Source organism: Seriola dumerili, unplaced genomic scaffold (genome assembly GCF_002260705.1).
Source record: "Seriola dumerili isolate Sdu_G_001 unplaced genomic scaffold, Sdu_1.0 BDQW01000191.1, whole genome shotgun sequence".
Lineage (NCBI taxonomy): Eukaryota > Metazoa > Chordata > Actinopteri > Carangiformes > Carangidae > Seriola > Seriola dumerili.
In genome coordinates, this window is record NW_019174446.1 from 9,147,003 (window position 1) to 9,162,005 (window position 15,003).

General features: G+C 39.6%; 1 protein-coding gene across 2 annotated transcripts in view; it reads right to left on the minus strand.

Moving 5' to 3' along the window:
- Window positions 1–318: 318 nt before the first annotated feature.
- LOC111227900 (transmembrane protein 65-like) overlaps window positions 319–15,003 on the minus strand; it is a 36,944-nt gene continuing 22,259 nt past the window's right edge. The window contains exons 6-9 of one of the 2 annotated variants that reach the window (XR_002665360.1): window positions 9,916–9,958; window positions 3,546–3,651; window positions 1,730–2,780; window positions 319–1,568 (exon numbers count right to left, since the gene is read on the minus strand). Coding sequence is in view for 1 of the 2 variants with exons in the window: in XM_022753640.1 (XP_022609361.1) it covers window positions 2,631–2,780; window positions 3,546–3,651; window positions 9,916–9,958 (299 nt within the window). In the remaining variant the exon portion in view is untranslated. Of the gene's footprint in view, window positions 2,781–3,545; window positions 3,652–9,915; window positions 9,959–15,003 lie in introns of both variants that reach the window. The other variant, XM_022753640.1, reaches the window with a different exon arrangement.

Below are 15,003 nucleotides of genomic sequence, written 5' to 3' on the forward strand. Positions count from 1 at the left end.
CACCACCCCAGCAGAGCTGTTACCAATCTGCAAAAGCCTTTGCAAGGCAACATAAAAACAGACAATCCTGTGTTTAAGCTATTTATGATAATCGTTGGCTGTCTAAAAAGGGAAACACGAGTCTTTGTGTTTTTTAACAGTTTAGACAGCCATAAAATATATATATATATATATATATACTGTATATATATGAATCTCTTGCATGTGAATCCAGCCTGAGTTACTCATATTTTCTCACTAAAGTGATTCATATCCTGTCCAGTGCATAATTTTAGAGCATACTCAAGTTTTTTTAAATTATTTTTTACGAAGTAAACATGTACAATAGGTTTTTTTATTAGCAGTGCATGCAAGGTGGAAATCAAGCAATGACAACAAAAATCCTAACTACATAAATATGTTCAATTCTTTGTACATTTTCTTCATTTTCATCACTGTTTGGGATCACTGTTACCCACATTATAAATAACTAGGACAATCTTATACAGGGTAAGTCTCCTTTGTGAGAGTCAAGTTTTTAGAACATGATTGGTTAGTTTAGTCATGGACTGTAACAGAGAGCGATCAGCTGCAAAGTTGAGCTTTCCTGTTAGAGATTGCTAGTGAAAACATATTCACAAAGGTGTTTTTGTGCGTACAAATATGTCTTTTTCTTAACATTGTCCTTTGAGATAAAGAGGGTATACACTGAGAACATACATGAGTACGAGTCTGAACATTATAACAAAAATAAAGAGGAATTTCCATTCAGTGACATTACGGCTGCTTCCTTTCATTTCAACTGCTAAACAGATTCATCACAATCTGCAGTTCTGCTGCTGAGACGAGCCACCTGTGCCAAGCAGGTGACAAAAAAACTTAAAAAGATAAATGAGGAAATCAGTGACAGCTGAATGAAGCCATGGATGGATGGTAGTGCCCTATCATCCCAAATATATCTTTCCTGTCATTGTGTTTCATGTCTAGCAGATGCTGCAGATTATCTAGTTTGCATATCGATTAAGAGCAATAATTATAGAGTGATAAAGTGATTAATTATAGCTATACTTTGAGGGGTTTGAATACTAAACAGGGAAAGCAAACAGGTAATTAACTAGAACTATGTGTTATGGTGGTAGCAGTTCTACCACACTGAAAGATAACTGCCTCCACTGACCAGTGGAGGGCAGTAGAACAGAGACATTATCGTCGAGGTACAGGCAGAAATGCAGTTGTGCGTTAGTATTACAGTAAAAAGCAATCACAGCTTTTTCACAGAATGAAAACAGGGTAACGAACATCTCTTATAATTTAATAGAAACTGGATTAGAGGTCCGGCGCTATCTCACCATGGAAGAGGTGCTTTGGAGTTCGGCTGCAGGTCGGGCTGGTACAGAGCAGGAGGAGATAAATCATGCGGTATTGCAGCCAGAAGGTCAGTGCAAATGGGACAGAGGTCTCAGGTGGTTCAATGTTGGCATTTCTTATCTTTGTGCCACAGCTCCTCTTCCTCCCTCTGCCTCTCTGCGTTTCTCTCCCTCCTGCTCAACTGCTCTGTTCTTTAAAAAGTTTTGTAGAACTGCATCCACCTGGTTACATAAGGTATACATGACAGATATTTTCTGCATGTTATTACTGTGGGGGATATCAAGTATATAAAAAAAACATAAAGGTCATCACCAACAACAAACACAAAATTCCAAAGAAGCAGCTAGCAAGTGTTACGTATTTTAACCACCTGTTGTCTCACCATAAGTTGCCAACTGGTGGTCATGGAGCGAGGATGATGCAGGATGTTGGCTTTGACGTTTTAAGACTCTGACATCATCAAAAGGCAGGCATACTTGCAAAACTGAAAAGTAATGTACTGAATTTGGGATGGTGCATCTTAATATGCAAATGTGACTCTCTCTCCTTGACTTATCACCCTCAAAAACTTTGATTGACTGAGGAAGCACAGGAGAGTCCTTTAACATGTTTTTTTAACACTTGTAACACTGTTCGATGACATGGCTCTTCGTTCAGTCTTGATCTATTAATGATCAGGATTTCTGACAATATACAAGAAAACTTCAATGTCAAAATGCCATGAAAGAAACTTTTTTTTTTTTTCTGAATCAGCTCTGGTAATGTTTTGTTTACTTGCATTGATTCCAAAGTTTTGTTGTGATATTTCAGGGAGCCCTAACTTTCATTTCACCTACGCACCACATAAACGTCGCGAGTCATCAGGTTCTTTTTTTTGTTCCAGTCAAAAGACTCAGAGTAGAGCAGAGAAACAGGCCACTGCAGTGTGTGTTAGATGAATGCATTTCAGCCTGTGTCAGTCAAGTCAAAACAAGGTGAGGTTACGGTGGAATAGTTGAAGTAGCAGCAGTCCAATGAATCAATGGTCTCATGTCTCTTCAAGAGACAGTCAGGTCCCTGTGCTTCAGTTAAAAAGTCCATAATCAAATAATATTTAAAATCCTCTTCAGAATACCTTTGACAGTTTGATTCAGCCTTGGAAAGTGAAGTACCCAGTGATTACACTGTATGGGGTTCAGTGACATTTCCATATACACCAGTCCACCAGGCAAGGCCAATCAGTCCAAGTTTAAAGTATTCGAATGGATTCCAAATAGTATTTGTCTCCGGCAAGTTGTCAGTTTTCAGTTTTTGCTGCTCTCTGTTGGAGCAGGTGGCGACTGTGTTTTCTCCTTCGCCTCCGTCTGGCCATCTTTCTTCTCATCATCGTCCTTGAAGAACAGAAGAGGAAACATGCCCAGGATACAGCCGATGCCAACACCAATGGCTTTGCCCTAAACACAGATGAAAGAAAGTAAGATTATACTGACAGAACACATTTCAAGAACCTATGTTTTAAATCATCCAGATAAAAAACTTCCAGTAAATAATCCTGTTATATTTGGCTCAGAGGTGACTTTTTAACCAAAGTGACCTGACTCTGTCTTTTATTATACTTTGCTTTCCTCATCATTTATTCCAGTTTGGTCTACATTTGCAAAGGCACAAGGAAGCTTTATCATCATTATATTGTACTAAATCCTTTCATGTAGCACCTGGCCTGCTGCAAGGAAAGATTACCAAGCCAGAAAACCACTACTCTAAATGTCTAAAGACTGACACATTGATTTCCAATTACACTTAGACATCTTTTCTAATAAATAAAAAAATAAAACATTTCCCCTCATGTCAGAATCGGCATGACCTTTTACAACCAGCCGGTAACCTTTTACTGCTGCAATAATCACTGAAGCCAATTAAAACTAATTACATTACACACTTCAGCAGTCACAGTGCATTAAAAATTATTCAGGTCTAATTTCCTTGCAGAATGAGTGTGTGATGGAAAAAGCACATCACAGAAACATCACTGTACAAAGACCTGACCTGGTTTGATGTTTACAATGCATTACATGACAAATGGAACCCATGAACACCCAGCAGATTCATTAATATCCACTCTGGCTGGGTTTATGTTTGAGTGTTCATAAGTCTGAGTCTTTCACATTAGGAGAGCAGAGATGGGGTTAAGTGCTTTGGTGAGGGATAATGGTACCAACCGCGTGACAGCTGACTCTGGTCTGCCACATATCGGCCTGTTTTGGGCTCAGGTCAGGAATCTGCATCCCCAGCCGAGACGCCAAGGCCTCCACGTAACCTGCCAGCCTAAAGAGAGGGAGCAACAATTAATCACTCCCTTTCAGTGAACCATGAAGGCGCTGTGAGAGACGGTGATAAATTATCCTGTCTTTTTTTAATTTTAACCTTCTTTCATTGTGACATTTCATGAGATTGAAAAGTTGCAGAGAGACGTGGTAGACATGAAGGTCAGCAATAGACACATGTGACGGGTTGCGTCATATAAATTCTGCATCTCCTCATTTTAGTCTTATGAGGTGTGAATATCTCTGTGAGTGAGAAGCCCTCGGCTCTAAGCTTCAGATTTTATTCAAATGTTAAGAAAAAGAATGTCAAAGGAAACATGGCCACAATGACTTACTCAAAAAAAAAAAAAAGAAAACATTAGTGAAAGAAAAATGTGTCATTCAGATAAATGTGGCACACACCATGTTGAGATTGTGTTTGTTCAGGCTGGGGGCCATTTCTGTAATTTGTTCATAGATTCAATTTACAGCTGCGTATTCATGTTCACTTTGTTGCTGTTTCACATAATAGCCTCCTCTTGATATTTTTCTGCATTACACGTCATGATTCATTAAACCACCCATGGAATGACACTTTCCCACTCAGGGCAAAGTCTTCAAAGTTAACGACCTAAGTAATCAATAATAACAGCAAACAAAATAAAATCAGCAATTTAATGTTCCAATCTGCTCATTGTTGCTGCCATCTGTCGTAAAACCCAGCAGGACGTCAAATATCAGCTCTAATACCAGAGAGAGAGAGAGAGAGAGAGAGGAAGCCTTCAGTGTGATCTAATAAAATCATTTCTAGCACTGTTCAACACTTTACACAGCTGACAGAATGAAGACAGATTGCAGAGGATTGAGAACAGTGTTCGCTGAGTTACACAGTAACATTTGAAACTCATCAATCATATGTCCACAAATGGATGAAGTCACTGGACTACAACAAGAGCAATATTACTTACGGCCATATTTATAGTTAAATTATCCAAATTTAATAACAAGACAGAACTGAAATTTCATGATGTCTTTTGGCAAATCAGAAAGTTGTTGCAACTAAAAAGAACATGTTCAGAACATGTTTAGCACACAAGACCTGCGCTTCTGGCAAGAGGACTAAAAACGGATCACATTTAAAAAACTGTGCATGTGCATGTCCTGCAGTTCCAGGGTGAGAAAAGGAATTCACGTCAAAATGTTGGCCCAGGTCTGGTTCAGTCACTGGCACTAATGGATCCTCAGTTCACTGCCCACACAAATAAGCTGCAGCTGGAGCTGTTGAGTCAAGGGACTGATAAGTACTGAGTATCATATTTAAAAGAAAGATAAGGAGAAAAGGAGAGGAAGAAGACTGTGTGAAATGTTGGTTGTGTGTGTGTGTGTGTGTGTGTGTTTGTGTGTGTGTGTGTGTGTGTGTGTGTGTGTGTGTGTGTGTGTGTGTGTGAGCCTGAAGCCCATAGCATTTCATCATAGAAGAGAAAATAGAAGAAATAAGAAACTTTCTTATGTATAAATTACATATAATAAGGACAGATAATCATTTTTCCAGCTTTTACACTGATTGCACAGTGGCAGATGAATAATAATGTTGTCAAACTCCATGTTGGCAACAGGGGGCAGGATTGCGTCTCCAGTTTGACAGTCAGTGAAATGCACTGCGTGTATTCCTTTTCTATTCTGCTCATAAAACGAATGTCAAATTGAGATAAACGACACATAATATGAGGGAACATGCTGCATTTGTTTCAACTGTTTTGTTTTCTCTTTGGATCTATGAAACATAAACTCCTTATCAATCCAAATACTGCCTGCTGTATAAGACGTCTGATTAGTGCGGAGCATACTGCACAATGACACAGACACTCCTGCCTTCAAGTCAAATTCTGTCCAAGTATTTCACACACTTGCAACAGCAGAAGGCAAAAGAAATCAGGTCTGCATCAGTGAGCAAAACACGGCAGTTTTCAAAAACTGAAATGATGAAATTTACTGAAAGTATAGTGATGAAAGATAACCTATAAAGGAACAAAAATGTTACAGCGATTTATGATACAGTTGATGGTAAATATGGTGTGTTTTAAAATGATACTGCTGACACAATGACATATCCTTCAATAGGATAAACTCAGATTAAGCCATAATTTGAACAAACATCCGCCGTACTGAAGCATCCTTGAGCAAAACACTGAATCCTCTCAGGAGCAGATACTGGCTTTAAACCTCTTTAAAGGAAGACAAGCAAAACGAGATTTTCCCTGAGGGGATCAATGAAGTATCACACTATATGTTAATCCTGAAAAAAAGTTGAACTATCAATCATCCATTCATTTATTGCCTTAAACTGCTTTTTATAATACAAGGTCATGTGATATTCTATAATTTATCCCAGACTGCAAAGGTTGTAATGTAGAGACCCACTAGGATTCAAATGCAGGTCCCCAGTTTTTATTCCCCCGAGTCTTCTCCAAGTTTCTGTCCTGTTTTCTCTAACTTTACCTAATGCATTAATGCTTTTCAGGGTTGCTCGTCTGCCCCAGAAAGCCACTGATGCATTGTGGCCATAGGAAACGCAGACAGCCGCGGAGACCAAGACGGGCAGGAGCGGCAGTAACAACCGGCCGAACGCTCAGAGTGACTCACGAGCTAAATTATGGCCTTCACCAAGAATCGGCTGGTTTGCTGCAAACATGCAGGAAAATGTTACGAATTCACCTACGCATGAACCCACACACACAAACACATATATGAACATAGTTGCACAGCTTGCTCACCAAAGGCACTAACACACACAGACACACACACACACACGCACTCATATGGGAAATTCTATAGAAGAGCAGAGAGACAGAGCAGCAGAGCTCAGTCAGTGTCTCTTAAATGAGGAAAACAGACGTTGAGTGGGAGGATTTACAAACAATCATCGCAACATAATCGCTACAATATTGACCAAAAGGACTCTAGAGGGGCATGGTGTAGTGACAGCTACATCTATTTGTGCTGTTCACTTACAGGACTGAGAAAACGTGCCTTTGTAGAAAGGCATGTTGGGTGTTCAACTTTCACCGTGAGTTCTGGTGGATCAGCAGGTTAATGTTTGCATACACTGGGGTTTCTGTCTGTTTGACATCTTCTTCATTTGTCATGTCGCCTTCATTCTGCCCTGCTCTCACCTGTCTCCTGTCTCTGTCCATTAACTGTCAGCACAGAAGTGGAAATTACATGAAATGCTCTATAACAATCTTAGTCACAGATTGATGGTAAAGAAATATACCTGGAATTTATTCATTATACTTTTGATTTAATGTAGTATTAATAGAAAATATCAGTAATGTGGGAAATGTATTTATTTATACAAATTTCTTTCTCCAGTCCATCCAGTGTGATTTAAAGGTACAGCACTGGCACATGCGCTGGGGGGGTTTCTGTGTGACAGCCTTTGTCATATTCTGATTGAATTAAACCAAAATGAAAGTTCTCTGAAAGACAAATGAAGTTTTTTTTTGTCTTTCCAGCAGATGGAAACTAAATGGAGGTTCACACCAAGAATATTAGCCACTATTTAATCAGCCTCTTGAGCTTTAACTTGGCTCATTTAGGCAGGTGAGAACAATTCTAACTAAACGTCTCTACAGCCAGATTGTCGGAAAATGGGGAACTTGATCTTCTTCCAAGAGAACTGCGCCGCTGTTTGTAAGGAGTGAGAATGTAATCCAAGCCAATTATAGCAAACAACCTAGAAAATATGCAAATGTATGGGTACAACATCAGACTCATAATTCATTATTTTGTCACTAGAGCTGCATTCAATCAACAGGAAAATCATCTGCAACAAATTTAATCATTTATTTATCATTAATGTAAATTGCTAAGCAAAAGCAAAAGTAACTGGTCAATTCTGAACATTGTATCAATGGAGAAGGCAGATGAAAATCACAGTTAGTTGTAGCCTTACTACATAGTTAGTATAATTATGATAGGTTAATCATTCTAAGCAAAAATTAAAGACGCAGGAATCAGATTTTTACTCTGCCATGTCACCAACTACCTCTAACCTGGAAGAGCAAAAGCTACTCCAAAACACCATTCACTTTTCAAGAAGTTCACCTGCAATTGGACATTGTGGATCTGAGCAAACTAAATACCAATACTGCTACAGGTTTGCAGCAAAGAAGCATCTGGGGTCTCTTCATCCTGTCAACTGCTGATCAGAGTTTACCCTCAACCTCAGCAACAATCTATTAAGCCTCCTCCTCCATGAATGTATCACCCTCTCATCTGCCACTTAAGTGCCACCGATTCCCAGAGTAATCTAAAGCACAGGGTTTATACGTGTACACTTGAAGGACACCTGCAGGAGCGCCACTACTGACAAACAGCCTCCACATTCACTGGTGTAAATCTATCAAAATAAAAAAAAGAAACCTCTCTTGTCTGGTGTAATCGACTCTCACCTTGACAAACTGGCCACATGGGCTCCGCTTTACAATTATGATTGATTGGCAAACACAGACGCACACATGGACGCAGAAATATGAGTGTGTCTGCTGAGGGCATTTGCGGAGGCCACAACAACTTGGGTAATCAATCACACTGAAACGGTGCAAAGCCAACAACAGAGTCTCAGTGGTGTTTACCTGTGTATTCTCTGATTTACTGTATTTAAATGGGAGCAAGAATTTGTAACGGTATGTTGATTATACATGGTTGGAGGGCTACTATAAATATTCTGTTTGGTTTAGGCCGTGTAGCAGGTTTACCTGACAATGATCCCTGTCGCCACTAGGAGGCTCTGAGGTGGAAAATAGTCATGAATCAGCTCATTGAACCCCATCAGCTGTTAAAATCATCTGAAAGGATCTATGATACAATGCTGTTTTTTCTGGCAGGAAAAACAATCAGCTTCCAGTTCTCATAGAGCTCATTATGCTTCTATTGATCAAACCTGATCACATGCTGCACACAACTGTGTTGGGCAGCTAGAGTCAGAACTGGTAGTTGTTGTTTTGATTCATTTTCACAGCATAATTTTGGACATGGTTTTGTTTTACTTTGTGACAACAAAAAAGTAAAAATGAAGGAAGCCAGAGGAGAAGAATCAAAACAATACAATCAATAGAAGACAATCCTGGCTCAATAATGACTACTTCTAGTGACGTTGGATATTTTTTTTACATCTTGTGAAATTGGGGCTTTTAGTATGTCAGCTATAAAATGTACTGTACATCCCCTTTTTAAAGAGAGCATAATACTGGTATTAGAACCAGGATAATGGATAAAATGCATACTTCCTTCTATACCGCACAAACCCTGAGTTTGTCTCAGTACATTACATGTTCACCAGACTGATTTGACCTGGACTGCTTACAGAACAGCAGTAAATAATGCTGGTTAAAATCCTCCCAACTCCCAGTACAACAAGATCCAGTATAATCCCAGTATGATTAAATAAATGAATAGAACATAAAAATGCTGGCTGGTTAGCACGCTAACTTCAGGAGAGGAAATGAAGTGACAGAAATGAAGAAAGGAAAACAAGAGCTAACATTGGTGTCAGCTCTTGGCGAGTAAAGTTTGACGCTGAACTTGCAGCGTTTCCTCTAGACTGGTAAGTAAACAGCTGTTAATGCTAAAGTTGGCTATGTAGCTATAACTACATATAGGTTGGGAACATGATCTGTGGGATGGTCAACATCATGGTTACCTTCTACATTTGTTAATAACTAGTTTAACACACACAATACACAATGTTTAATTAAACAAGCTGGAACATTACTGGACCAGAGCAGAAATGGACGGTTAAGGCAAGCTGCATAATCCTTTCCTCATTTATACACACCTTGCTCAGACCGTTTTGATTTAATAAAACGACACTAATAGGTTTAAATTATTAGGCTTTTCCTGTTCATGGTAATATCCCTTTTATGCTTTGCAAAGCCACAGCCTTCTTTCCTCAGGGACACAAACCTCTGGTGGCTGCATTTCATTTTCTTGCTTGCTGATCAGGCTGATCTTCCTCTAGACTGAATTAAATAATTACTGTTTAATACTAAACAATTTAATGACATAGCCTTCACTAAAGGGAGTAGAGTGGAATGGTAAACCTCTACCTTTTAATGTCATAAATAAGTCATTAAAAAAGGTTATAATTGTTATAATGATCAATTATGAGAATTTCTATCCTCCAACAACCTGCCATGATTTGCAGGAACTATCAAGAATAATATCTACCTGTGCTTGTGTGTGAGTATGTGTGTTCTGGTGTGTTAATGTGTGAAATTCTTACCCTAGTCCTGCCAGATCAGACACCAGGTTGCCAAGGGCAGCAGCTGCAGAAAATGTGGGAAGAGAAAGAGACATGATCTCAAAATGAGTTAGGAAGTTGAGGTTTGTGTCGAGGACAGCCAAAAGGCACAAGACACAGAATGTGTTTGTCTGGAGACTGAATTTCTTATCATGTGAAAGAAAAAAAGATGACACACTTTTTGTTTGTCTGCCGTTCACAGGCATGTAGCTGGATCATTCACACCGAAAGGTTACCAAATTTAGTCCATTCAATAACAATATACGTCAGGTGTAATGGCTGACACAGAGGCAAAGAACCATCTGACACAAAGTGGGATAATAGACCCAATGTGTTTGCCTTTGTGTATGTGTATGTCAGAGTGACATGTAATTTGTGTCACGCTTTATGACATTAGGTCTAAAGGTGTATTGGATAAAAGCTGGTGAGCTGCACACAATGTACAAACATGGTAGGGGTAGTCTACATACAGCAGCAGAAATACAGTGTCCTGTTCGAACTATAGCGACACGCCTTTATTAAAGCATGTATCTGTAACTGAGGGTGAGGAGCTGGAGAGGGACAAGCACCTCAATTATCTTCACCTGCCTTCCTCTACTTCCCTTTGGTGATTGACGAGATTACAACATCAGTCTCTGAGTGGCCTCTTGCATTACAGAGGACAGGAGCAAGAAGCAAGAGGCAGCATGTTTGAACCAGTAATTTATTATTGATTATTTATCCTATGAATAACCATAAAGGCCAATAATTATTTCTAAATATAAAATCAATTATGGGTCAGTAATTCTTTTAAAAATAACCACACACTGCTTAACTCTACCATGTTGCACAGGACATGATGGGCAACCACAGTGCATTGTGGGCTGACTAATGAGGCAGATGCACTGCTAAAGCCCATATCACTGTTGACTCGCTCCCTGAGCCTCATAACTTCACATGAATAATGCAGAGTAGCAGAGTAGCACTTGACAAAGTGCCCAAGGAGAAGAGGATGAGGGGACGGTGAAATGACTAATGAAACAGGAACACGGAGAGGAACCAAGTGTCACTATGCCTGAATATTTTCTGGTCTCTGTCACTAAGCTAAGTAGTTAGTAGTGGAGAGAGTAGGAGAGCAGGAGTCAGGAGACATTGCCTTAAGGATTCTGCTTTCTGTTCCTGTAGTAGCTGCTCCTAAAAGAGAGAATAAAAACTGCTTTGCTTGTGTTCCCTCTATTGTACATGACCCTGAGATCAGAGTATTGTTCAGAACACAGAAACCCTCCGGGGAACTGAAAGCAGCATTGCCATCTCTGCTAAGGCTCAATCTCCATCTAACTCTGGCAGGAAGTGTTCAGTGCTTCAGTCTGATCTTTGAGCTGGTGTAGCAACAAGGACTCCATTTACAATCTGGATATGAGACACATTTTAATGCCAGATGTAAATCTGTTAGAAGACTGGGTGGTTGTATCTGAATTTATAACGCAATTGCATTTACACTTGTGTTCAATGTGGTAACAATGTGTTCCTGGCCAATCAGATCACAATTCATGCTCAGTGCATCTTGGATGCATTTACACCTGCACTATCTGATTGCAATCTGATCACCCTAAATGCATTTTAATGTCAGATGTAAATGTGGTAATGGTTGCAAACAGTAAATAACATATCCAAACACGTGTCCACTGGCTGCAGTTACTTTCTGCCAACTGACAAACTCATACGTCTGAACAAAGCACCCACGTTAATCAGCACAGAGGAATTCAGATAAGACTCAAGTGTTGCAGTCTAATTAGGGAAAATTTCTATGTGCCACGATGTGAAAAAGTGTTGTTTACTGTTTACTCCCAGCAGACATACGTATGGAGAGACTGAGGAGAGACTTGCCTGCCTGCCTGCTGCAACAAAGCATCAATGTTAATAAGTTGTGGGTTAGTTGTATTTGGCTGTAATCAGCGATGTAAGCTTGTTGTACTGCGAGAAGAGCTTTGGATGAGAGAGGCAGGGTAACAACAAGGGAAGTCTGCAAGTTTGTAATTCTTAGCCAATCAGTTGGTGCCAAAACACACAGTAGATTTGTGCTAAATAAGGAGATTGTTCTGGTATTTTCAACAGGACAAAAAATGTTTGCCCTGGGCAGGATCTCAGTCAGCCTCAGACTGTAATTCGTTGAATAAGATGGTCTCCATGAGGAGAAATTGTTACGTGATTTAAATGAGATTGATGATGAATTCCATGTTATATTTTTTACATTTAAGTACGATCTCCTTCAGTTTTTCTGGATGGATGATTAAAGATTTGAAAACTTGAGCTGTGCATTAAACAGGGAACTGTTGTGGCAGATTTGGTTCTTCTTTGTTTGCAATGTAATAAGTCATATTCACTACAACAATGGTACTTTTTAGGTGATTTGAAAGTCAAAGTGGGCTGGGCATGTGTATGTGCACCACACAACAAATTAAACTAAATAACTGGCTGCAGCACACAGTAAAATAAACATTTCGGCATTTAGATAGAGAGGAATGAACATGAGTCAAAATTTCTCTCTACAATAATGAGGATGCTACTTAACTTTAAATGCCCTCACATTGAAGAAGATTGATCACACATTATCCAAACTGTGTTGGCATGGTTGTGAAGTAGACAGCACACTAATGCATCTGTTATGGCACTGTCCTCTTGTTAAGTTCTGGTTGGATATTACTGAAAATTAGTCATGTCTCTTTAATACTGATATCAGATGTTGTCCAATAACTAGTACATCAGGGGTGAAAATGAGCAACCAAATATTGCACTGGCCTTAATATCAGCCAAACTGATTATTTTAATGAACTGGAAACAGTACAAATGAAAATGTTTCAGTATGGAGAACTGTGTGAGGACCTCATGGACTTGTATGAGCAGGCAGCATGAATTCTCCAAGAAGAGGATAAACCTGATGAGCCTGACGGACCCTGGAACTGAACTGGTTAGGTTTTAGAGTTAGGTTAGTTAAGTTAAAGCTTTACGGTTATTAAAACTGAGATGATGATGTGGTAATAAAACACATCAAATCTCTGTACAAGCCCCCGAGGAGGCAGATGTAATGGAGATCCCCACAGGCTCGATTCTGTGGTCCAGCTGCTCAAATTTAATTACAAGCCAAGATCAGCTATCTGCCACAAGTCACTGTTCTCTCTGCCTCTCACTGAGCTCTGCATCAGATTCAGCCACATCCACACACACTGATTACCATATAAGAGACAGCTCCCTGTATATTTTTTTGTTGGTAGTATTTTGCTTCTGGATAGAAATTAATATTAGAACATTTGGCCAAAAAAAGAAAGATTTAGATTTCCTGTTCTTTTCATCACATACTTTATGATCTTTCTTTCACTACAACTTTTCCAAAACTTTCTGCTCGTGAAGGTAAACCAGAGATACTGTCTGCACCGGTGACTACTGGTGGACAAACGGGCCGTGAAACAACGTGAAATAACAAATGTGAGACAGTGGAAATTTTTTATTGGTGTCTCGTGCTCTTGTCTGCAAGGCTTACCTACCAGCTATAATTTGTAGGTCATAATGTTCAGAGACTGAGAAATGGAAACCTTTGTATGAGCAATGTCTAACTATAACTGCAGCTTTTTTTTTCAACAGAAAACACAAGTACAGCTACACAAAACACAAGCAGACTCATCCTCATTAGGCTCTTAAAAGTTAGAAGATCTGTATGAAAACATATTAATACAATAACAAGAATCTGGGTCCTTGAAGGCGAGTCTCAGCAGAGTGAGGCGATTTTGTGTTTTAATAACTTGAGCTGTAGGTTTTTTTATGGATTTAATCCTATTTGGAGGTTTTCACATCATTACCTCTGTTTAAATCATGTAATTAGATCAAGTCAGTAGCAGACCATTTTCTAACGAGGCTGTCTCCATCTTCAACCGAGCCGGCTGAGATATGTTTGCCTCCTAGGAAAATGTGTGACTGGTGGACTTGACACTAGTGCTAAATCACTCTAGACTGGGTTAGATAACTCTAGCCTTTTGATTTGCAGGCCACCGAATGTCCCTGATGTAGCAGGAATGAGTAACTAACAACTGCTGTGAAATGGAGTCTGGGTGATAGAAAGTCGGCTGAGGCTGTGAAAGGCTTCGGAAAAAGAACAGAAGCTGCTTCTGTTGTTTTATCTATCGGCATCTGTGTGGGCTCCTGGGTAGTTAATATACATTTTTTCAAATCACTAATTTAAGGGGATTTCGACTCACTGTCAAACCTGGTCTGAAAAATCTCGCCACACAGAGATAACAGGGTCCGCTATCAAATCTAACAGGGTCCGCCTGTAAAACTCCTAGAAGCCAACCTGAAATTGAATTTCACGTTCTCCGCCAGAGTTTGCAACCTGATAAATCTCTGGTTATAAATCCCACCAGGCCTGAAATCACTCCTTTGGCTTAATCAAGATCACAATCTCTCCAAAATCCCCAAGTTGAAAACCTCGTTTGACATGGAAAGCTACATGAGCAGATCAAATCAGAAGCATTTTTGACAGACGTTAAGCTCCTCAGAGTGAAGATTCAAATCTTCACCTCTCTACAGTTTATCCACCATGGATCAATTTCTCCTTGCTCTCGTCTGCAGTGGTCAAGTTATTTGGATCCCTCCAGCTCCCAGGGAAACGCAGCATAGAAAGTGTCAGGCTTCTCCCTCCTCTGCTCTGTTACAGCATCAGCTTTGACTCATCCAAGTGTTTTAGACCCATCAGTTCACTGAGTCTGTTTGATGTTCGAAAGTTTGAGCTAAAAGCAACAAGATCACAACCAATATCACCACCAGCAACAACAACAGAATCACAAGAGGAAAGATAAGACCCGCAGAGTAAGAGTAGAAGGAGTAGAAGGAGTAGAAGTTTGTTTTTGTGGACATGATTGACAACAACAATATAAATTGGGATTTTGTTGATACTAGTTGCATTAGCATAATTCATTTCAATACTCACTGAGTGATGGTGGTGATTATGGACACAGGATTTGCCAAAAGATACAATCATTCAGCATTTGTTCATAATGATCAAATGATATAAATAGGAACGGTTTTCATGCTTCATCA